Genomic DNA, 26,328 nt, shown 5'->3' on the forward strand with positions numbered 1-26,328 from the left:
TTGACATGAAATTTTCACCATAGGAGGGCCTCCTCCTACGTAGGCAAAAACGTAAAACACGAATTAAATTTACAAACCAATACAAAATTGTCATTTTACACAGTAAGTGTATCATTGTCCCACAAATAATCTGAGGTTAACTATGCAGTTGCAATCAGGGACAAACCTCTATCGGCACAAGTGTAAATTAGACCTTGAAGGCGATTGTCTTGCACTATTAAGGCAAGAGATGCAAACAGGTTTGTTTCTGATTGTTTCCTTAGGAATCTCCAAAATTGCTGAAAGATTGGCTTATGGTGAACAAAAATTTCCTACAGTGTCATCTCAGCATCTGTCTTGTCTAAGCAAGCTTGCCAATGTTCATGTACCATAGATAATAATAATAATAATAATAATTCATTTATTTTGTATAGCGCTTTTCCAGAAGCCCAAAGGCGCTTTGACAGAGTGGCAAACATAATGCATAACAATACATGAAAACAACAATTTCAAAAAAGACAAGAATCAATAGGGAAATATTTAAAGCAAAAGGAGGGAGAAGGAGAAGAGATAGTCAGGGGTTAAATGCTGTGGGTTGAATGTTGAATGCAGTGTTGAACAGGTGGGTCTTTAGTGATGTTTTGAATGTGGTGAGTGAGGAGGAGTCTCTGATGGTGTGAGGTAGTGAGTTCCAGAGGGTGGGCGCAGCGATGGAGAAGGCCCTGTCCCCCCAGGATCTGAATTTGGTCCGGATGGAGGAGGTCAGGAGGTTTGTACCAGCAGAGCGGAGGTTGCGGGTGGGAGTGTGTCTGGAGAGGAGGTCAGCCAGGTAGGATGGGGCCAGGTTATGGAGGGCTTTGTATGTCAAGAGGAGGATTTTGTACTGGATTCTCTGGGGGATGGGGAGCCAGTGAAGCTTGTAAAGGACGGGGGTGATGTGGTCACGGGTCCGGGAATGGGTGAGTAGACGGGCAGCGGAGTTCTGAATGTATTGGAGTTTATTGGTGATTTTTGAGGGTGAACCATAGAGGAGGCTATTGCAGTAGTCCAGACGGGAGGTGATGAAGGCGTGGATGAGGGTTTCTGCAGCCGTGGAGGAGAGGGATGAGCGGAGACGGGCAATGTTTTTCAGGTGAAAGAAGGCTGACTTTGTGATCTGTTTAGTGTATTTGTCGAAGGAAAGGGTTTGGTCAAAGATGACGCCAAGATTCCGGATGTGAGGGGAGGTGGATACTGGGATACCGTCGATGTTGAGGGCAAAGTTATGGGTGGATTTTGTGAGCGTTTTTGGGCCAATGATGATTATTTCAGATTTATCACAGTTAAGCTTGAGGAAGTTGATTTGAAGCCAGGATTTTATTTCAGTGATGCAGTTTGTCAGGATAGAGTGGGTGTCGGTGGAGACGAACTTGGTGGAGATGAAAAGCTGGATGTCATCGGCGAAGCAGTGGAATTGGAGACCATGACGGCGGATTAAGTGACCGAGCGGGGACAGGTAAAGGATGAAGAGGAGGGGGCCAAGAACTGAACCTTGGGGGACACCTTGGGGGAGGGGAGCAGTGGGGGATTTGCAGTTATTGATGGAGATGAACTGGCATCTGTCATAGAGGTATGATTTAATCCAAGAGAGGGCAGTGCCGGTAACGTTAAAGGTGGATTCAAGTCGGGTGAGGAGGATAGTGTGATCGATGGTGTCAAAGGCAGCGCTGAGGTCGAGGAGGACGAGAATGTTGAGGTTGCCAGCGTCAGAGGAGAGGAGAAGGTCGTTGGTGATTTTGAGGAGAGCAGTTTCAGTACTGTGGTTGGACCGGAATCCGGATTGGAATGTTTCATACAGGTTATTGGCAGAGAGATGATGTTTGAGTTGAGTGGCTACAGCGCGTTCCAAAACTTTTGACAGAAAGGGTAGGTTGGAGATGGGTCTGAAGTTGTTTAGGGTGTCAGGGTTTAGACCAGGTTTTTTTAGAATGGGGGTAACAGCAGCAATTTTGAGGGAAGGTGGGACGATGCCTGTAGACAGGGAGGAATTTATTGTTGCAATGATAAGTGGAGAGAGAGCAGGGAGGGAGGCTTTGACAAAGCTGGAGGGGATGGGGTCAAGAGTGCAGGTGGCAGTTTTCATTCCTATGAGGAGTTCAGAGAGGTCAGTAGGGGAGATTGGGGAGAACCGAGACAGGGGATGGCAGGACAAGGGGGGGCAGGTGGTTGGAGGGGGAGCGGGTGCGGCGGTGGTCAAGCTGTTGTAGATGTTGTCAATTTTGCGTTGGAAGAAAGAGAGGAAGGAGATGCAGTTGTCTACTGTGAATGACTGGGTGGTGGTGTTCAGGGGGCGGAGGAGTTTGTTTATTGTCGAGAAGAGTGCTTTTGGGTTTCCGGAGCCAGAGTGGATAATTTGAGAGTAGTAGGCAGAGCGGGCGCGGGAGAGGGCATCTTTGTAGTGTTGTAGGTGGTCCTTGTAGGCTTGGGAGTGAACTGTGAGACCCGTTTTATTGCGGAGTCTTTCAAGTTGGCGAGCACGAGTTTTCATCAGGTGGAGTTCAGGGGTAAACCAGGGAGCAGAATGGGTGAAAGAAACTGTTTTGGTTTTTACAGGCGCAAGCTGGTCAAGGCAGGAGGAGAGAGTGTGGTTGTAGTAGTCAGTGAGGTCAGAAGGGGTGTGGAGGTCAATGAAGGGAGAAGTGGACATTTTTTCAGAGAGGGTGGATGAGAATGAGGTAGGTGAAAGAGCGTTTAGCTTACGGAAGTTGATTGTGCGATAATGCCTTGGTGTTGGGGCGGGGATGTTGATGGTCAGAGTGATGGCTAAGTGGTCAGAGAGGGTGAGGTCAGAGCCATAGAGATGGTGCAAATTTAATCCAGTGGAGCAGACAAGGTCCAAAATGTGACCACGGATATGGGTAGGAAAGTCGACATGTTGAGTGAGGTTAAAGCAGGTGAGTAAATCAGTGAAGTCAGTGGTTATTGTGGAGTCAGTGGAGTCCATGTGGATATTGAAATCACCAAGGAGGAGGATTGAGGGGGAGAGGGAACATAGCTGGGTCAGAAAGTAGGAGAAGTCAGACAGGAATGATGGGTGTGGTTTGGGAGGGCGGTAGACGACAGCCATGACTGACTGCGTGTGACCAGAGAGTTTTAAAGCCAGGTGTTCAAATGATGGAGCAGATGAGATGGAGATGAGGTTGGTCTTGATGTCTTGACGGTGGATAACGGCAATTCCACCACCTCGACCCTCCGAGCGTGGTTTATTGACGTAGGAATATCCATTGGGTGTGGTGAGGTTAAGTGTGTAGTAGTCCAGAGGTTGTTGCCAGGTTTCGGTGAGACAGAGAAAGTCCAGTTTGTTATCCAGGATGTATTCGTTCAGGATGAGGCATTTGTTGTTGAGGGACCGGGTGTTGAACAGGGTGAGCTTGATGTTGTTTTGAATAGCAGGGATGAATTCAGGTGATTTAGCCAGGGTTCGTAGGCAGGAGGTGCGATCGTGTGCGTTGCTGTGACCAGGTGCGCTGGGACGAAGAGTGAGAGTGCGCTGAGCCGACCAGAGGACGGGGATGGAGTGACCTGATTGCAAATAAACAAACTTACGACCGGAGCCACGGTGAATGTACCTGGGTCGTCGGAGGAGTCCATTTGATTTGATGGCAGAGATGCATGATGGGGTGGAGCGGGTATTGAGCAGAAGAAGCCTTGCGGCGGAGTACCTCAGAGCCATGCCAGGCAGGAGCGAAGGGACGAGTACGAGGCCAAGGTCGAGGAGGCAAAGCGGCAAACGCAGCGGCAAACGACTGCAGCCGCTAATCAAGACCACAGCGGCAAACAGCCACCGCCGCAAACAACGGGAGCGGGCCTGAGGAAACAGTGGAGGAGCCGGGCAGGCGAAGCCAGGAGCAGAGCCGGGACCGAGCAGAGGGCAGACCCAACGGTCAAAAATCCGCCACGACCACCAGAAAAGCAAACTATGTACAATGGCCCAGTCGGAGAAGCGGCGAACAAGTAACGCCAGCGTCCTCTCCAGACCGGACCGGAAGCGGAAGTCTCTGTAGACCTAAGGTCTAAGGACCGGAAGTAGATGACTGTTTAAGCATCGCTGTATCTTCGGGAACAGCTTCTCGGTCCAATCCTGGAATGATATACAGCACAGTGCAGTACAGTACTCTGTTGCAAATGTTAGGTGTAAATTCGAATTGGATGCTCATGGCTATGCTGCTCCTAACTCGGTCCACTTGAGCGAACAAGTTAAGTGACAAATGGTGTCCCCCTGAAGGTGAAATATAACTTTTCCAGAGAAGGTCTGCATCGCATATGGACTTCTGATGAACTTGGGAATCTCCAATGTGAATCTTGCCATCAACACACTTAATAGTCTTCGCGCTTAAAAAAAAAAAAAGACCGGGAGGGGGGTGGGGGTCATTGTAAAATGGTCTGTCTGTCCGCCACGTTATCTCCCAAACGGTTGTGCAGCAATTCACCAAACTTGGTTGTGATGATCGCCACATGGCAATAAAGTTATGATGGCCACATGGAACGAAGGTGTGAGAGATGTAACACTTTTGGCACCCTGGATAGGGGTCAACAACAACAACAACATGCATTTTAAAGGCCATTTTCCCTGCTAGAGCAGGGGTTAGCCTTGCGGTCCCCATGACAATCTTCTCCATGTTGCCCTATTTTCTGCATCTCTCCTTGTTAACCCCCTTGCCCGCATTTCTTCTTCCACCATCTTTAGCCAAGTCTTTCTCGGACTTCCCCGTCTTCTACTTCCTTCTACATTCATTTCCATCACTCTTCTCAACCAGTCACTTTCATCCTTCCTCAACACATGACCAAACCATCTCAACCTGTTCCTCTTCACAGCATCAATCACAGGCTCTATTCCCATCATCTTTCGCAATTCATCATTTGTCTTCCTCTCTCTCAACGATACTCCGCACATCCGTCGAACCATTCGCATTTCCACTCTTTCCAACCTTCGTTGCTGCTCTACGTTCATTACCCATGTCTCGCTCCCATAAATCATAACACTTCTCACACATGCAGCATACACCTTTCCCTTCAGCTTCAACGACACTCCCCTCATCATCAGCACGCCACTCAATTCCCGAAACTTCTTCCATGCACATCTCACTCGAGCAACCGTTGCCGAGTCTGATCCACCTTCTCCATTCAGCATGTCTCCGAGGTAGCAAAATGTTTTCACACCTTCCAGCTTCACGCCGTCTCCAAGATCCAACTCAACATTTCCTCCATCTGCAGCTCCCTCTGTGCACACCTTACATTTGAATGTAGCTGCCACACTGGTTAATGACCCTCTCAGACCACTACATTTTTTATGAACCCACTCAGCGCACATTGTACACTGAATGGAGTTCACTCCGACACCCTTCCTACACACAGCACAGGGCCACTTCCCAGTTCTTTCCACCTCACCACATGCTTTACCACTTGCCATCACCTTCGTCTTTCCGATATTCACCTTCAGACCTTTTGTCTCAATACATTCCTTCCACGTGTTCATCTTTTCCTTCAGTCCATCCATACTTTCCGCAATCAACACCAGATCATCTGCATACAACAACTCCCACGGTAAACCCTCCTTTACGTTCTGAGCCAGCATCTCCATCACAGCTACAAATAGTAGTGGACTTAGTACCGACCCCTGATGCACTCCCACCTTCACCTCAAACTCACCACTGTTCCCGTCCTTCGTCCTTACAGCTGTGCGCGCTCTTTTGTACATTGCCATCACTACTCTGATCAACCATTCCTCCACTCCTAACTTCCTCAATGCCCATGTCAATACTTTGCGTAGAACCCGATCGAATGCTTTCTCGAGATCAACAAACCCAAGAAACAACTTCTTCCTCTTCTCCATGTACTTCTCCTGCAACTGGCTCACAATGAAAAGCGCGTCTGTCGTTCCTCTTCCTGGCATGAATCCAAACTGCATTTCATCGATCTTCACTTTCTTCCTTATCCTCCTCTCCAACACCCTTTCCAATACCTTCATTCCATGCTCCAATAACTTTATCGCTCGGTACGAGCCACACTCCAGAGGGTCACCTTTCCCCTTGTATAGAGGGACGAGGGTACTCAGTTCCCAATCCACTAGAATGCGGCCTTCTTCTACCACCAGATTACAGATCTCTGTCATTCTCTTCACACCCCAACTTCCTGCTGCCTTCAACATATCTCCCATCATATCTTCAACATCAGGCCCTCCCGCTTTTCTACCCTTCATTGCTTTTATCGCTTCCTCAACTTCCTTCTCAGTTATCTTCTCTGCCGGTCCTAAAACTGGGTTACTCTCTATGTTGCCATCCCATTCATTCTCTGTATTCAACAGCATTTCCATATGTCTTTTCCATCTTCCTTTAATTCCTCACCAACAATTGTCGACAACAATTTGTCCCACTTCATCCTTCAAGCAACTCACCCCCATCACATCACACCTCTCTTTCGCTATCTGCTTTGCAATCCTGAATACTGCTTTCTGACCCTCTTCCGAATCCAAGCGTTTCCCGAACATTTTCCTGCATGCCTCCTGCGCCTTTGCTCCCTCTTTCTTTGCAGCCTTCCTGGCTGCCTTATAACTTTCATGCTCTGCTGTTTCTGCTCCCGTACCCTTCGCCTTCTGCCACTCCTTGATCTTCTTCCTCTTCTCGTCAATCCTCTTTCCAACTTCATCATCCCACCACCATGTTTCCGAGTGCCTCGGTGGTCCTTTTGTCCATCCACATACCTCACCAACGGCTCCCAACAGACTAGCTTTCATTGACATCCAACCACTTTCAAGCTCAACCACATCATCCTCGACCCTACTCAGCCTCTCTTTTAATGCCTCCCTTACTGTCACCTCTTTCAACCTCCACACCTTCATTCTCGGTTGGTACTTCACCCGCCGAGCTCTCCTCGCACCTTTCACCCTTACGTCACAGACAACCAAGTGGTGCTGTGAAACAGCCTCCTCCCCCGGGATCACCTTTGTGTCCCGGAGGTGCCCCCTATCTCGCCTACGCACCATCAGGTAGTCAACGGTTGTCGTCGACCCACCTGACGTGTATGTAACAAGCTTATTATCCTCTTTCTGGAACTGAGTATTACAAATCAACAAATCAGCTCCATCAGCAAACTCCAAAATCCTTTCACCTTCTCCATTTCTCACACCATATCCGTAACCCCCATGAACTCCGTTAAAGCCATCCATACTCCTTCCCACATGTCCATTTAGGTCTCCTCCTACCACAACAACTTCCTCATCTTTCACGTTTTCCATCAGCTTCTCTATCGCATACCAGAACTTGTCCTTCTCTTCATCGCTTCGACCAACCTGCGGAGCATATCCCGAGATGACGTTCACCAAGAGCTTTCCAATCATCATTTTCACCATCATCAACCTATCACTCACTCTAGTCACACTCACCACACTGTCTACAAACTCCTCAGAAAACAGGACACCAACACCATTCACGCCCTGCAGGCACCCTTGCCACACAAACTTGTATTTCTGTCCCTTCCTACCCTTCACCATTCTCACACCACTTCCCTTCCATCTCGTCTCTTGCACACAACATATGTCCACTCTTCTTCTGACCAATACTTCCACCACTTCTCCTGATCTCCCTGTCATTGTCCCTACATTCCATGTCCCAAACCTCAGAAACCGATCTCCACTTTGGGCTGTACCCTGCCCACATGTAGTTGTAATTGTGCCCTGGATAGGGGTCAAAAGGACAAAAACAAAAAATGCAATTACGGGCATCAAAATTGGCCAATAAAAAACCCAAAAATCAACATTGGGGGATGCATGAAATATGAAACGATTTTTTGGATCCCTCCCCTCCCCACCCAAAATGGTGAATTTTTTTTAAAATTTAGAAAGACTTTGTGGAACTCTGTCATTTTTAAACTCTGCTTGAGGTTGGAAACTTGAGGATTTACGATGACGCAACATTGAATTCACTCTATTTTAAATTGGATTTGTTCATGTTAATCACCGAATCACAATTCATGTCTCATTTTATCTCTTTGTACTTTTCCATTAAATTTGCATTATTCATGGACTTTCTAAACTTTTCTTTCTTTTTATGCCTTTTAAAAATCCATTGTCCTTGGACATCCGATATAGACTACTCATGTCATAGAATATGGGATAATGGTGAACACTCTGTGCGCAGGCCCAGAAGTTCGTCGAAGTGTTTATTCCACGAGCTATGGGGCATTCTGTTGGTACCTTTTAACCTCCCCTCTGAAAAAAGTAAAAATACGTCCTCACTTCACGGTAATGCAAGTTATGTTCACTGTAATTAAAAGGAGCCAAAATCATGTTTTCTTATGTCTGAATTACAAGTGAGTGGTCTCTGGCTCTGAAACCATTTTAAAACCTTATTCATACATTCATGCTGGAGTGAGATGTGCATGGAAGAAGTTTCGGGAGCTGAATGGCGTGCTGATGAGGAGGGGAGTGTCGTTGAAGCTGAAGGGAAAGGTGTATGCTGCATGTGTGAGAAGTGTTATGATTTATGGGAGCGAGACATGGGTAATGAACGTAGAGCAGCAACGAAGGCTGGAAAGAGTGGAAATGTGAATGGTTCGGTGGATGTGTTGAGTATCGTTGAGAGAGAGGAAGACAAATGATGAATTGCGAAAAATGATGGGAATATAGCCTGTGATGGATGCTGTGAAGAGAAACAGGTTGAGATGGTTTGGTCATGTGTTGAGGAAGGATGAAAGTGACTGGTTGAGAAGAGTGATGGAAATGAATGTAGAAGGAAGTAGAGGATGGGGAAGACCGAGAAAGACTTGGCTAAAGATGGTGGGAGAAGAAATGCGGGCAAGGGGGTTAACAAGGAGAGATGCAGAAAATAGGGCAAAATGGAGAAGATTGTCATGGGGACCGCAAGGCTAACCCCCGCTCTAGCAGGGAAAATGGCCTGAAAATGCCTGTTGTGTGTTGTTGTATTCATACTACCTTTTGCTTCCCCTTTGTACCCTTTGCAATTGTTTTTCAGCAGTTGATTCAGTTTCTGAAATGTAGTTTTCAGAAAGTTCTCTAAGAATCGACCTGGTGCTTTTCAGTGCAAGTTGTTAAAATGTAAACGAAAAGCCAAGAAGTACAACGCCTCATGGTGGTAACATGACCTTACGTGATAGTTAGTATCTATCAGTCTGAGGATGTCAGCACAGCTTGAAAATACTAATGATGATGCTACAGGTGTGAAGATATCTGGATAGCATCAAGTTATAATGTTTGGCATTCACAGTTGATTTTGGAAGCTTTAGGAAGTTGTTGTTGTTGTTGGTGTTGTTGTTGTTGTAGTATAGCCCCGTACAGTTCTCTCGAACGAGCCCACACCACGGAGATAGCCGATTGATCTGGCAGGAGCGACCCAGAGATCCCCCACATCCAGGAATGGTGTACCACCGCCTTCACGAAGTCAGGGCCATGACAGGGTTAGAGAGAGAGAGAGAGAGAGAGAGAGATAGACAGACAGACAGAGACAGACAGAGACAGACACAAGAGGGAACGGGCTGGTCCATGGGGAGCGATCGGCACTGTGACTGTGCTGCCCTGACGAATCCGGGCAGCATGGAAGAATGGGGAAGATTTGGCCCCCAACTTGCATTGGGCGATACAACCACCGGGAAGAGGCATCCCCAATAGTTGTAGCTTTTGGAAGTTAAAAGATGTGGTGTGAAAAATCCACCAAGTTAAAATATAAACAAACTAATGAGAGTTTCACGATGTCGAGTGTGTTAGCGTGTGCGGATTCACCTTTTGGTGAATATACAGGGTGTTTTAGTAAGTACTTTAGCAAGTTTAAACTTCAATAGTTTTGATATACACATGATGGAAGCAAAACTGAAAATGGCATGTGAAAGCATAATTCATAAATTGTTTTCCACAATAAAGTGAAATTGTCTGTTTCAACATAACCGCCATCTTCCCGAATCCATTGTTCAATCTGATTTTCCAACTTGTTGGAAACATTCTGCAGTTGCTTCCGCATGGTTTCTTCAATTTTACATTTGTGATCCTAATTGTAAATTCATCCAAAGAATGTGGTTTTGATGTGTAAACCATGCAGTTTTCACATAACCGCATACCTCCACCAGGCTGAACAGTTTACGTTTTGTATCCACTGACAAGCCGGATCTGGATCCGGACCTCAACCAAAATCAAATCGATTCGTCCTTGCCACACACCCAACCTGTCCCCCAAATTTCGTCCAAATCCGTGCACAACTTTTTGCGATATCATGTTCACATACGGGTGAAAACATAACCTCAGTCCACCTCAGGTGGTGGTGGTCGTAACAACATTACCAAAACGTTATTACTTTATTTAAAGCTGGGGTTCCCAAACTTTTTTGTGTTATGGCCCCCTTGGCTTCCAGAGCACATCCCCAGCACTCCCCTCCCTTTTGCGAGGGTCGAGCGGCGGAGCGCGTGTAAGCAGGCTAGGGGGGACTGGGGGCATGCCCCCCAGAAAAGTTTTGATTTATAGATGCTCTGTGGTGCATTCTGAGAGGTGTTTTTTCCTTTAATTAGCTATTTTGTTTGTATGAGAATTGGTAAATTATTACACAGAAAATGAGGAATTCCAAGTAGCCAACATGAACATTTAGTTCCATGGTTTTTTTCTGTTCCTTACTGGCTCCCAACTACATCGTTTTTGGAAAAAGCAAACAAAGCAACGTCGCTCGAATGATGCATGTTTGATATGAGATTTTAATATTATCAGGAGCAACACTATGGACACCATAAACTAGAACTGTCACACAAGAAAACAGTATGAAAAGGTTCCAAGTCAAGAATATGTGAAAATTAAAAACCTCTGTTGTGTCTGTATTTAACGCAGTGTGTTATAATCTCACAAAAAGAAACTATTCGACAACAACTCAGGCAATCAAAACTAGGGACACGGTGCATGCACCGTAAAAGTGAATTAAAAACTCAATGGGATGGCTGAAATTGCATTTTAGCTACCAATTGGGGTATCCGTGGTTGAGTCACAGTCAGGGCACAGCGGAGGTCATCTTCCACGTGGAGCCGATTACGCTGTTTCGATTTGATAATTCAACAGCGTGGAAAACCCCGCTTCACAGAGATAGGTAGACGAGAATGGCAGAAGCACCCGGATAGCTATCTGGCTGATATTAGGGTAGCGACCCATTCCCACCCAAAACTCCGTCAAGCTCTTCTCTTCGAATGTATCTTTGGCAAATGAATCGTTTCGGAGATCCAGGAATTCATCTTGCATTGCCTCCGGCATGCTCTCCATGCAAAGGTTGACGGAAAAAGGATTCCTCACAATTTATGCCTCATTGTCATCTAAATCAGGAAAATACTTATGAAATTCTAGTTCCAGTGACTGCAGATGCTCAAGAATGGTCATTTTTCAGTACGGGATCAAGCTCTTTTCCCATGCTGTCTTGCAATTCAGACATTCTTTCGAACATAGCAATGTTTCCTGTGTTCACTTTCCTGCGCCAGTTTTGGAGCTTGGCAACAAATCCTCTGAGATTATCGTGGAAAAGAATAATATTAGTCGCTCTTCCTTGGAGCTTGAGGTTCAGCTGGTTCTGCTGCTCGAAAATGTCAGCAAGATAAGCAAGTCGTTCGTTCCACAATTATTCGTTGTAATGCTGCAGGAGGTCATGTTTCCCTTGAAGATTCAAGAAATGTTTGACTTCCGCACGAAGTTCAAAGACGCGGTTCAAAACATTCCCTTTCGAAAGCCAGCATACAGCAGTATAGTACAGCAACGCTTCATGTTCCGCATTCATGTCTTTGCACAGCTCCTTGAACATTCGGGTGTTGAGAGCCCCTGCCTTGATGTAGTTAACAATCTTGATTTCGACTTCAAGAACTTTTTTCAATGAGAGAGGGAGAGTCTTACAAGCCAGGGCGTAGCGGTGAATCATACAGAGTGGGTTCCTTTCGCTTGTGGTGCCAGCATCTTCACTTTTGCTTGGAATCCGGATTTGGAACCAAGCATGGCAGGAGCACCGTCAGTACAGACACCGCATACATTCTCCCACTGAATTCCTCCCGCATCAAAGAACAACTTCATTTTTTCCATGACGGCGTTAGCTTTTGTCGTTGTTTCCAGGGCACTGCAGAACAAGAATTCTTCCTTGATATCTCCCTTGACATAGCGAACGAATGCCAGTAGCTGGGAGCAGGAACTAACATCGGTCGATTCATCAAGTTGAAAAGAAAACAAGCCGAAAGGCGCTGCCTTGATCTCATTGATGATCTGTTGTTTCACATCTTCTGACATGTCACGGATACGCCGCTGCACTGTGTTATTCGATAAAGACACCTGTTAAACTTTGCGAGCCTCTGCCTTGCCGAGAACCTGTTCGACAATGAGGAGGGTACAAGGCTTGATGAGTGTCTCCCCTATCGAGTGGGGTTTTTTCTTCTTTGCAATTTCAAGAGAAACTTCATAAGAAGCCTGGACAGTTGCTACATTTTGTTGTTGAAAAGCTCCTCCCTCATCCAACTTCTGTCGCTTTAAAAAAATTTCATGCCGCTTGAAAAATTCGGGATCCTGCTTTGCATGTTGTGCGTGATTCGTCTCGAGGTGCAACTTCAACTTGGATGGCCTCATGGATTCAGTACTCAAAACGTTGTGACACAGCACACATTGTGGTTTCTCTTGGCCAGACACGGTAATGGACGTGAATCCAAGCTTTATGTATTCGTCAAGATACTTTCTTTTTTTTACTCCCAGAAGCCATAACGTCAAATCTGCAATAGGAAAAAAACAAAACAATATCAAAGTCAAAACAAAAAAAAAAAAATTAAAAAAAAAAACTTTAATTTTTAGTATGGTCCAAATTACCCCATGACCCCCCGAGAAATACACCATGGCCCCCAGGTTGGGAACCACGGTGTTAGATGATATTTGTAAAATTTCACATCAATAGGGTGAGCGGTTTCAGATATAATTATTTAATATTTTCTTTCAATCCATTATGGCTGCAACAATGATGTTTACATGATCATCTTTCAATCACCATGCCCAGTCAATGACACACGTAAAGTTTTGAGTCAATCGATTTGGTAGTTTGGGAGAAGATGTTTTCTTAAAGTTTTAGGTTAAATCCACTATGTCTGCCTAACCATGTGCCTATGATGTCATAAATTTAATATTTCAATACAAATGAGTCATAGATCATGTGCATGCGATTTCAGATTTTTAGGATAAGGAATTTGATTAAAACATTTATGGCTGGTATACCACTTCACCTATGATGTTATCATTATCATGCTTTTGTTCCCTTTTGGGAGTATTGACAAAGTGCCAAGTTTCAAATGTTTCCATTCAGTGTTTTCTGAGAAATCATTTTTTAATTATTTGCTTTTAATCCAAGATGGCTGCCATGCCACATGACCTATGACGTCACAATTATCATAAAAACATTCTGCATGGGTGCCACTCATACCCTGAAAGTTTAGTCTGAATTAGACATATCGGTTCTGAGAAAAATGACGTTTAGTCCATATGGACGGACGGACGGACGGACAACCCAAAAACATAATGCCTCCGGCGACTTCGTAGGCAGAGGCATAAAAAGCATGCCTGATGGTGAGGCCCAGGAATTCCTATCACTTTGTACAACCATTAAGAAGTTGAAGCTGGTTGCAAAAAACTATCCAATTATCTGCAAGGCTATTTTTATTCTGGTGGGAAAGGTCTGGAATTGGGAGTTATCTGGTTGAAAAGGCATTCCAAGTGCTGGAGCAGTTCTTTATCATCTGTAGATGAGCTGTGGAGGATGCAACTTTGACCTTTGCCACTGGGGTGCAGAATCGTGTGGCTCGAGATCTCTGAAAAGACAGAGCCATAAGGTCTTTCATGCTGTAATGATTTGATGAGCTTATTCTCTGCACAGCATCGGACCCATATGGTCTTCACAAGATCTCTCCAATGTTCCTTTTCCCGAGTCACCACCTGGGCTCATCTCCAAGTCAAATGTGCTGTCGATGCTTTATATTCAAGCGTCACACTATTTGCATTTTTCCCTTTGGTAACCATTGAAGTTAATTTGTGTACCTCCTGTGTCGATTTCTGGGAATGGGGCATTTGTTTTTTCTTGGAGTGGTTGATTGACCCACTGCGCCATGCGTGGTTAGTAAAAATCCATTGGACGAGTTGTATCATCCACCCTATTGAAGTTATTCTCTGCTCTTACTATTTAACCTATCGATTTATGGTGCAGCAGGCTTATTAAATGACTTGCATTTGCCACGTTACAGTAACATTTTTTTTAAATACAGTGTCGTGGCTCATGGAGGAGCAAGAACACAGAACGGATCAGGATGCAACATAAAAGGAACAGCAGGAGGAGAAGGGAGAAATGCCAACAGCAGGGTCGAGGAATAGACAGACAGACAAACAAGGTATGCGGGTAACGATGAGGGGTACAGCAGAACGCAAGGGGTGGACAAGATGGATACTGAAGCAGAATTTTGGGAGGGTTGTGGGGTGGTTTAGCAGGTGTAGAAAATATAATTGTTTTGGATGGGGAATGAATTGAGATGGTGGTGAACAGCTGTCTTGAAGACCTGGAGGGAAGAATGATATTGAAGAGATTGTGGAAGTTGATTCCACATGTGGGGAAAAAAAGGAGGATCAAATGAGGGGAGGTGAGCAGTGGTTCTGGATTTGGGTAGTTTCACTATTAGAGGGTTGCTGTAGACTGAGTACGTCCTGCAGATATCCGGGGGTTGCATGAGAGGGAGGACAAAGCATGGAGATGGCAGAGGTTGGAAGACCAGAATGGAGGCGTAAGACAGAGAGACCACTGACTTGTCGGTGATGGCGAAGCAATAGGCCCATAGAATCAGTGTCTTTATGACTGATACTCAGGGTGTGTATTACATGCAGTCTTCCACTTCACGATGATGTGCCCCCATGATTGATTTGGGATTGACTACATGGAGGTGTATGCAGATTGATAAACTTACTTCTCTTTGCCATGATACTGTCGTGTGACTCCCCTTGGTTAATACCGGGGGGATGGGTCACGGATAGCCAAAGCCAGCTTGTCTTGGTGGAACTCTATGCCATCTTTAAACTCTGCTTGAGGTTGGAAACACTTGAGGTGTAATTTAATTGTGGCACTTAGCTCCGATTACGGGTGGGATCTTGTCAGGGTATGCAAAAGTTGTCCGGGCGCTGGTGACGTTGGGCGCGAAACAGGCCTCACTCGCGCAGTCCCGATCGTTCGTCCATGTGTTGTTTCTGCCTGGCAAAACCCTGCACGTCTCCCGAGGCGGCTCCGATTGCTTCCTGGAGCCCATCGTCATTGAGATCACGGCGAGGTCACGTCTTTTCGAAGCTGTTCCATGCGCTCACGCTTTCGAAGCTAAGTGATCTTTCACATTTGTGTTTTTGTCGTATCTTTATCTTTCTTTCGGTGCATGTACCTATTGGGGTGACTTTAATAGGTTTCTCGGTGTTGGTTTTCATACCTGTGTACAGAATCGTCGGTTTTTTCGTATCGTGTATTCTGAGGCCTAGTGTAGTACTAGTCGGCTACCGTGTCCTCAGACCTTGGCTTGAGGCTTTTGTTTTTTGTCTCAGCGGTTCTTCGATCACGCTGCAACTACTTCCAGTCTCTGTTTTTCACGGTCTTTTCACCCATACTCCCTTGTTTTAAAATCTCAACAAAAACCCCAAATTTTTTTTTTCCTTCCCTGTTCTTATCCGCTTGTGCGTTCTTATTTGTTCTTTCGTTCTTCGTTCTTTTGCACTTTCGTTCTTCGTTATTTGTTCTTTCGTTATTCGACCACGTTGTTCGAGATCACGTGATCAAGTTGTTAATACATGTTTCATCTGTCCCCTGAAGAACTTTATTATTATGTCATATTCTATAACACTTTTTTCTACTTCTTCTATAAAAGGATGCTTTCGACTTGCTCACCAATTCTATTCATTCAAAAAAAAAATTCCATCTCTTACAGTGCATCTTTCATTCATTCCCTAAACTCTCCAGAACTCCACCCACCCTTCAGCGTCCTCAAACGTATTTTTGACTCGAATGTCTCAAGAAACTCATTTTGCAATAAATGTTCGTTTCCCATAAATCGTACACTTTTCAAAATCCAATCACACCCCTCCCCTCCAAATCTTCCCCATCACCCATCTCTGTCAAATCTTCCCCCTTGCCCCTCCCCCCCAAATCTTCCCAAACACCCATCCCTTTCAAATCTCCCCCGCTGCCCCTTCCCTCCTAAACTCCCGCCACACCCCTCCCCTCCGAGACTCTCCCTCACTCCTCCCCTCCTAGACTCCCCTCTCACCCCTCCTCCTCCTCAAAGCGTCCTCCCCGCTTCTTCCCCCTTCCAACTTTCACCTTCATCTTCCTCAACCTTCTGCCTCACTCTTCCCCCTCCTCAAATAACACCTCACTGCGCCTCACCCAAACACCATCAAACCTTTTGTCCGCCCCATTCTTCCCTTTCTCCAAGCTATTCTGTAATCTCTGACACACCTGCAACAGCTCTCCCTACCTCTTCCTCCTCTTCCACATCCTGCCCTACTGCTCCCCCCCCCCTGTTCTGTATCCGATGCTCCCCCTTCCTCTTCCTTAACAGTATGGACCTCAAACATCCGGGGCCTTCGCTCAAACTTAACTGATCTCTCCATACAGGTTGCTTCTGACAAACCAGACGTGATCTGCTTAACAGAAACTTTCCTCCTTCATGATGTCTCTGATTCCTTGGTATCTCTCCCAGGTTACTCCCTCCTCCGGTATGATAGACCTGAGCCTCGTCCTGGAGGTGGGGTTGCTATCTTTATAAAAAACTCTCTTCCTCACTCGCCCTGCACTGCCCTCTCTCCACCTCACCCCCAGGAATACCTTTGGCTACGGCTTCCCCTTCGCTCCCACCTTTTGTTCATATGCGTGTTGTACCGTCCACCAAACAGTGATGACTCAATCTACATCTCGCTGTCTGATAATATGGACCAACTTCTATCTACCCATCCCAACTCTCTCTTCCTCATATGTGGTGATTTCAACTGTCACCATGCCAGTTGGCTGGGGGTGGGTACCTCTCTCACCAGCCATGGCTCTTCAGCAAAGGACTTATGTGACTCACTGGGACTGACACAATCTGTCATTTTCCCAACCCGGATCTCAGTCAACGGAGAATCTTCTCTTCTGGACTTGGTTATGACTAACTTCCCTGAAAATATCTGCTGCTCTTCTTCTGCTCCAATCGGCTCTTCTGATCATGTGCTTGTTAAAGTGGACATCTCTCTGACCATTTTCAGAGAGCCTCCTCAGCGTCGACGAGTCTGGCATTTCACTCAGGCCAACTGGCACGGTCTTCAAGCAGCCATCAATCATCTGGACTGGTCTCCCATCTCTACTGCCTCTGACATCAACTCATCCTGGGAATTCTTCCAAAGTAAATTGCTCTCTCTCATGCACAGATTTATCCCTTCTCGTCTTCAGTTGTCATACCCTTCCTCCCGTCCATGGTACACGGAATCTTGTGGTGAGGCTATTGCCCAGAAACAACTTGCTTTCGTCTCCTGGAAAGCAAATCCAACGGAAGGAAATCTCATTTCCTTTCACAAAGCCCGAAACAAGTGTGTGTCCACCCTCAGGAGAGCCAGGAAACAATATCTCTCCGTCCTCAGGACCGAACTCTCTTATCTGTCTCCCTCTTCCAAATCCTGGTGGCGTCTGGTGAAATCTGTTTCTGGTGTTTGTTCCCCCTCCATCCCCTCCCTCACCTTAAATGGCCACACGGCTGACTCCGCACGTGAAAAAGCTGAATGCCTCAACTCTGTGTTTGCCTCTAAATCTTGTGTCCCAAACCCATCCCTCTCTGTACCCACCGTACCCAGTCGTACCCAGCTGCTCCTGGACTCTGTGTCCTTTCCTCCTGACAAGGTGGAAAAGTTTCTGTCAACCCTCGACTCTGATTCTGCAACTGGACCTGACGGCATCAGCCCACGGGTCCTAAAATCATGTTCTTCCGCTCTTTCAATCCCCCTCTCTGTTCTCTTCACCCTCTCTTTTGCTCAAGGTCATCTTCCATCTGCTTGGAAATCTGCCAACATCACCGCTTTGCACAAAAAAGGTGCAAAAACAGATCCCAGCAACTACAGACCAATCAGCCTTCTCCCAATTATCAGCAAAGTCATGGAATCCATCATTGCTTCAGATATGAAATCTTTCCTCTTCTCCAATGGCTTGATCTCTGATCATCAATTTGGTTTCAGACCTGGACACTCCACTCTGGACATGCTGCTTCTGCTTTCTCAACAATGGATGGAGGTCCTCAATGCCAAACAGGAAATTAGAGCAGTCTCCCTTGACATATCACGTGCCTTCGATACGGTCTGGCACCCCGCTCTGCTCACCAAACTCTCCTCTTTTGGTATCCATGGAAATCTCCACGCATGGCTGGCGGACTTCCTCTCTAGTCGTAGTCAACGTGTGGCCCTGAATGGGTTTCTCTCATCTCTTCCTGTTCAGGCTGGAGTTCCCCAAGGCAGTGTTCTGGGCCCTGTGCTTTTTCTGGTCTTCATCAATGATCTCTCTGACTCTCTTGAAAATCCTCTCTATCTCTTTGCTGACGACTCTACTCTCTGTCGCTCCATTCTTCATCCCTCAGATCGGCAGTCTGCAGCCTCCTCACTCTCTGCAGACCTTGACAAAATCACAGACTGGGCAAACAAGTGGAACATGTCTTTCAATCCTGACAAATCTCACACTCTTACGATGTCTCTCCGAAAAGACCGACTGGACAACCCTCCCATCCACTTTCTGAATAATCCTCTCCAAGAAGTTCTGTCACTCAAGCTTTTGGGTCTCACTATCTGCCATGATCTTTCCTCGAAAAACCACATTTCAAATCTGGCCTCCAAAGCCAGTCGCCGACTGGGCATCCTCCGTCGTGCGAAGTCCTTCCTTGGCACACCTGAGCTCCTCACCACATACAAGGCTTTCATCCGCAGCTCAATGGAATACTGCTCTCCCCTCTGGGCTGGTGCTCCTGCCTCACACCTAGCTCGCCTTCACGCTGTTGAAACCAAAGCATTCAGAATCATTGGAATCTCCCGCGATGAAGCTAACTCCAAGGGCCTCTCACTCACTCACCGCAGGCAGGTTGGTGGTCTTTCCGTCTTCTACCGACTCCTCTCTGGCCTTGCCCCCCCAGCTCTCTCTGGGCTCTGTCCCGCAAATATTCCTACAGGTCGCACAAGATCTGCCTGCAACCCTCTTTTGGTTAAACTGCCAAAATCAAGACTCTCTGCTCACCTTCACTCCTTCATTCCTCTTTTCTCCCGCCTCTGGAACAAACTCCCTCACTCTCTTCAATCCCACTCCACCCTCCAAGTCTTTAAAACAGCTGTTCACCACCATCTCTTATCTTCCCCCATCCAAAACCTTGATCTTTTCTACCCCCGCTAATTTCACCCCAATTCCACTTTTTGAAATACCAACTTTTGTCCTGGAAGTCCTTGGTGTCCTTGTGCTTTATACTTCTCCCTCCCCCCCCCCCCCCTTCCCACGCCTCCTCCCCCCGGGCCGTCTCCCTTCCACACATCTCCCTGCTCTCGGATGTTGTGTGTGTGTGCTTCCCCTTTTCTCCCCATCTTGTCTTCCGCTCCCTCTTTTTGTGTATTTTGTTTGTCTGGTCGATTTGTTTGTGAAGTTAATGTTAGCTCTTTCACGAGCCTCGATTCAGTATACAAAAAAAAACAAAAAAAAAAACATTGTCCAAGCATAAACACGCGAAGGAGAAGAACAAGGGAACCAGAGGAGAGCAAGAACAGGGCAAGATCGGAGGGTCAGAGCAAGGGTCCAGGGTAAGAGGAGGCATAAGCAAGAGTCCAGGGTCAGTGAGCAAGAGAGAAAATGTCCGTCCTCGAGTTCTTTTAGCGTTGGGTCGTGACGTCATCAGCGCCTCTCCACCAATCAGCGCGCCGCTTCTTGCTCGCCCCTGACGTCATCAATGGTTTTCACCAATCGGTGCTCGGCTTCCTCCTCGGCCTTCCTTCCACCAATCAGCGGGTAGCTTCTTGCTTCACCCTGGCCAATCACGAGTCTCCCCGGGGCGTGTCTTCGACCTGCCCGAGCTATGTGAGGCGATGTAGATGGTGGTGTCCATCGGCGGTGTTCAGAACTGTCTTCCGGTTGGTTTTATTGTTATTATTTAGTGCAATAAATGGGCATTTCTCACTAGTGTCTGTGGTGCAGTGCCAAAAGAGCCAAAGGATAAATCACTGAGGTTTGATGAACAGTGAAATTAACATAATCCATATACTAGTTAACATGCCCCATTCCTCTTAATGGAGACGAAGATACAAGCTTGATCCGAACACACGGTCTAAACAAGTACTTATTACATCAGGGTTTCTACACAACATTCAAAGCACCTACCTATACAAATCTACCTTGACTAAAGTATCCCTACCCCCACAAACATAGCAATATTTTGAAACTTAACAAACAAACTGTTATTTGATGTGTCGGTGGTTTTCACAACTCGAAAGGGATGTCCCACAAACTTTGGTAGGGAGAGTGTATCTTATACTATGAGGTATTAGTAACATGTGAAGGCGCCTTCGCTGAAGATACCTCAATCTGTGTGTGCGAGAGGCCTCAAAATATCGATGTTGGTATTCTCTCATGGAGTAGTGATTGCAGTAGAGTACTTAGATGTTTTCATTTGAAGAGCGTATTTTATTCAGTAAAGTTTCCTTATGGATCCATCTTGTTTGCTTTGTGGTCACGAATGAGTTGTTCTTGTGAAAGCAGTTTTCATGTTGTGCCTTTTGATGCTCAAGATGCTTGAGAGCTGGGACTATTTCCTGCCTTTTTGAATTTGTAACAAATGCAATTATCATTCGTCAAGAATGAGAGGACGGGGCAGAGGGCTTTGGTGTCTGGTTTAGTATGAGGGACGCCGCGTTGTTAGGCGGATGTGACGTATGTGGAAGAGGAAAGGAAAGTATTGAAGAGGAGGATGTCACATAGAATTTGCACTGCGCACACCTCAAATTAATTGCATGACAAGCGATTGGTGCCACTGCACTAAGCCATGGGTGTAGGCCTAATAGCTCAGGCCAGGCCATTGGTTCAGTGCAGAGTTAGGTGACAGCTTGTATAGCTATCCTGACATTCTTCAGCTTCAACATGACACTATTAATCATGCAACCCTCCTGATACTCCAGACCTTTAACAAAACACAAACGGTATAAAATATGATGCGTTCACTAACCCCCTCTTCTTCTCTTGTCAACTCCTTCCTTACCTTTCCACCATTGATAATTGTCAAGGCACTTCCTTGCGAAGTGCGAGCAAAGCAGAGACCCCCTTTGTTCCACACACACCTGCAACCTTTAGGGTATTGTACTGGTGTACATGCTTGTGTGCATGTTTTTGTCAATGATGAAACTACAGTATACAAGGGTAGGTAGAATTTAAAGCATTTAATGCAATAAAAGAAATGATTCTTAAAGAGGGCACAATGACTCGAACCAACACCAACTTGCGGATATTTATTTAAAAAATTTTTTTAATTGAACGTCTTCTTCCATCAAAGTCAGCATCGATTGATTTACTTCCTGTATCGGGACATCAAACAGTTTAGAATGACTCTCTAAGTCTTGGGTGTGGGTGAAGAGGTTTCCGGGGTATATAGATTGCAAAATATTTTGAGTAAATATTTTGTGACTTTTTTCATGTTGACCATGGTTGGTGCCTCCTTCATCCTGCGTCACCTGTGATGGAATGTGCCAATGCTAAAAGGCACACACGTGTTTTGAGCCTTGATGTAGGAAAGCAATCATGAGCATGGGGCTTGAGCACCACAGGAAGCAGAAGTTGGTGAAGTTCAAAGGGAGTGTGATTAGTTTTTAAAAAATGGCTGAATATGATTTTTATGCACATGGATCTCAGGCTCATAGTGGAGCTAGTAAACAGGTCACAGACGGGAGAAAAACTTTGGTTAAACTCTGTTCTACTTTGATGTGAATCACAAGGATGTTGATGCGCACAGGCATCGGAATCTACGTGGAGTACACGGGATTCAGGCCTGCGTTGGGTAAAATGAATTCTGGGGTATATAGATTGCAGAATATTTGAGAACAAGTGCGGACTCACTCACTCACTGAACGCTTCAGGAACGTCGTGTGTGTGTGTGTGTGTGTGTGTGTGTGTGTGTGTGTGTGTGTGTGTGTGTGTGTGTGTGTGTGTGTGTGTGTGTGTGTGTGTGTGTGTGTGTGTGTGTTTGTTTTGGTGTTGGTGTTGGTGTTGTAATGTTTTGATTTTGTTAAAGCACTTTTGATGCATGTCACCCATTCAGGGTATAAAATCATGTTGTTAAACTTGAGGTAAAAATGTCATTTACTAAAATCACAGCTATCCCTATCCATGCCTATGAGAACTGTTTGGTCCTTGCGACCGGCATATGAGACTTGCTCAACTAATATCTGAATATGAGAGGTTGAGGCCGTAAACCTTGCAGCATACCTCAAAGCACAGGTGTTGAGGGCAAACACACCCTTCGGAGCTGGTGCAGATATTTTGATATAATCCACATTCAACTTGTAACAATCCACATTCAACTTGTAACAATCCACATTCAACTAGTAGCTGCACATTCATGCTACTTCAATGCAAGTCTGCATTCTGATACAATGGCTGGATGACTGATGCACATATGGATACGCACGCACCGATACACACATACCAATACGCACACATACCGATGCGCACACAGAAACTGACACCTTCTCCCATCCATTCGAGAATAGGCAAACCTAATGAAACTGTGGAAGGGAGTAGGGGCGGAATATAGTAATTGTGGAGGATGTTGTTTGCGTGACGTAGATTCCAAAGGTTGCAACAAGTGCATTTTAAGATTCCAAACCTAAATTTGCATGTTCATTTTAGCGTTGTTTTTCCATTGCCATATTTCATTCAAAAGGGTATTTCATTTAAAAGGGTTTTTCCATTGCCATATTTCATTCAAAAGGGTATTTCATTTAAAAGGGTTTTTTCCATTGCCATATTTCAAAGGGTGTATGTATTTATATGAAATAAGCAAATTTCTTTAACTACTAGGGCATGCCCGTACTATATATATATCTAAAATTATATCCCCCCCCTCTATTTACATGAAATGGTTTGGTCCAAAGCGAACGGCTTGCGAGTGGTGACAATCCCCCCCCTCTATTTACATGCAATGGTTCGGTCCAAAGCGAACGGCTTCCGGAGTTTGGTAAAGAAATCGCCATCGCGTACACAAACGCGCAGGAAAGCGAATGAATCGCAAATTCGTTTTTATTAGTTGTAAAACATAGTTTAACGCCAACATAGTTTGCAAACGTGAAATAAATGAATACGCTCTCAAATGTGCCATCCGAGGCAGAGTGTGCCCGCCACGTTCGGCACACGCGATCGTTCGCTGCTCTCTGATTGGTTGAATCGTTTTTTGGACATAGCTCGGTAAGTAATTGTCCGATTAATATGAAACCTTGAAAAGGCACATCCTCGGGTCCCCAGCAATATACCTGGCAAGTTAAAAGTATATCGGACCCGTGGTTGTCGAGAAACAGCGGTCACAGACAAACAAACGTACAAACGTACAGAGATTACTGGAATTATAGATAGATGACTTGTTTCATTTCAAGCACGACTTTAGTCGATATTCCTTTAGAGCATTGTTTGTATCAAAATGTTACACTGCTTGATAATACGAGTAAATGTGAAATCCTGAAAAGGGTCAAATCTCGTGTAATATTTGGATGTGTGTTGATAGTTTTTATTACTAAGATATTGTTTTATTATTTCTTAACGCATACTGATGTAAATCCTTATTTTCATTTTAGTTCTTGCATAAACAATGTTAACATGTTCCCATCATGTCTTCTTTCATATTTTCAACAGCTGATGCTAAGTGACTACCTAGATGTAAAGAATGTTCGTGCATCAGGCTCAGAGGCGACAGCACAGCTCGCATACCCCAGCTCTTCAGAAGACATATCAGCATATTTTGCTCGCAAGCGTCCTTCGCGACAACGGCCACCGCTTTTCAAGTGAGATGTGCTTACTCAGCAAAGTAGGATATATCTATTTGTTGAATGTAGACGAATCGTATCGTATTAAAGACAGTATTATGAATGTACCGTATATGAAGTTGTCTTTTCTCTCCTTAAAAAAAAAAAAAAAAAAAAAAAAAAAAATATATATATATATATATACAGTGAAACCTTGACTTACGAGTTTAATTCGTTCTGTGACCGAGCTCGTAACTCAATTTGCTCGTTTCTCAAATTAAATTTCCCCATTAAAATGAATTGAAATGCTATTAATCCATTCCAGCCCCCCAAAACCACACCAATTTTTTTTGTTACGTGTTTTTAAATAAGAAAAATGTACTTTATAAATAACAAATAATGTATAAACAAGCACGACCTCGTATATACTGTACATAATAAAAGAGAATGTAAAGAAATAAACTGGTTTTATTAAGTGTATTTACTCACTCCTCACTGTATTTACTGACACTGTCAACCACACAAACAACAACTTCTCCATCTCTTAATGGACAGAGGTCCGGAGCTTTGAAATAATCTTAACGCCCTTGGCTGGCGTTATAGCCTTTATCGACTCCTTCTGCTTCAAAATCGTACATATCGTAGAAGTACTACGATCGTACTGCCTCGCCAAGTCGACAACACACACACCTCGCTCATGTTTTTCGACGATTACGTGTTTTAGATCCAAGCACATCATCCTTTTCTTCTTCTCAGCACTGCCCTTGGCACTCAATCTCTTAGGACCCATGGTTAAAACTAAGAAATTTTCCAAAATAAACAAAATGCGAAAACAAAGCAACAGCGATACGGCAGAGATGCTTGCACGGCAAGATAACCACGTGACCTGAACGCTCACTGGGCCACCTAGTGGCGGGTGGCATAAGCTCGCTTGCTCGTAACTCAGATCTCGGCTCGCATCACAAAGCAAAAAATCGACCGAGCGACGGCTCGTATCTCGGAAAACTCGTAAGTTGGTGCACTCGTAAGTCAAGGTTTCACTGTATATATATATATATATATATATATATATATATATATATATATATATATAATTATATATATATATATATACATAGTCACATATATATATATATATATATATATATATATATATATATATATATATATATATATATATATATATATATATATATATATATATATATATATACATATATATATATATATATATATATATATACATATATATATATATATATATAATTATATATATATATATATATATATATATATATAATTATATATATATATATGCACTTCCACCCCTGATGATGCACTCCCACCTATAAGATATATATATCTCTTACTATAATTCCGGTTTTTCCAAACACGATGGAATAATATTTACAGATATGAACAGTGATGTGGCTTTTGTTGAAATTCTACATACCAGGAGAGAGTAGATCAACTCCTGACGAACTCTTCCTATATAAATGTGCAGCTCCGAAGTAACACGGCAGCGTGTGCAAAGCGACTGAGAAACAGGTGTAACGGCCGCTTCCGTGTTACAGATTCGGCACGCACTCTTCACACATAAACGTGCGACTGAGAAAGATGTGCAGTGGCCGCTTCCGTTTTGCAAAATTCAATCTTTTTTCAAAATAGGGGCCATGTACTGTTTAGATTTTGATGATTTGCATGTGATATTATTCAATGGATATTTATATGAAACGTTTCAACGAAAAAAAGCCTTCAATTTCTGATATTTTGCCTTTTCATTTGGGCTTCCCAATTGAAGCCCTGCCCGTAGGGTGGGTACCATTGCTAGTATATATAATTTAAGAAACAGGAAGTAAATTCCTGCGTGGGGCTAGTGTGAAAAAATTCTGACTCAACCCAGGACTCAAACCCAGGAACCTTATCACTTACGCGGTGACAGCCCACTGAGCTATTGAGTCTCCGGGATATCCTCAGAGATTTTTCACACTAACACTGCGAGCTTTATAATGGCCGATGTCTTGCGTGCCTGCTAGGCAGACCCCAGATGTGATAAAGGAGAATCCCGAATACATATAAAGGTATTATACGAATACACAGACCCTGAATACATATAAAGGAGAATCTTGTAAAAATCTTGTGTATATACAGTCGTGGCCAAAAATATTGGCACCCTTGCACTTTTTTCAAATAATGCACCATTTCTTCCAGAAAATTGTTGAAGGATTGGAGGATGCAGAATGGGGATTGGGGATGAAGGATGCAGAAAATAGGGCAAAATGGAGAAGATTGTCATGGGGACCGCA

At 44.8% G+C, this 26,328-nt stretch overlaps 1 protein-coding gene across 1 annotated transcript in view; it reads left to right on the forward strand.

Moving 5' to 3' along the window:
• EXOC4 (exocyst complex component 4) overlaps nucleotides 1-26,328 on the forward strand; it is a 314,735-nt gene that overhangs the window by 113,430 nt on the left and 174,977 nt on the right. Inside the window, exon 7 of the mRNA XM_068131080.2 lies at nucleotides 23,913-24,061. Coding sequence (XP_067987181.2) covers nucleotides 23,913-24,061 — 149 coding nt within the window. The remainder of the gene's footprint in view (nucleotides 1-23,912; nucleotides 24,062-26,328) is intronic.

The sequence above is a fragment of the Myxine glutinosa genome, chromosome 11 (assembly GCF_964187855.1).
Source record: "Myxine glutinosa chromosome 11, kmMyxGlut1.1, whole genome shotgun sequence".
In the NCBI taxonomy this organism is placed as follows: Eukaryota; Metazoa; Chordata; class Myxini; order Myxiniformes; family Myxinidae; genus Myxine; species Myxine glutinosa.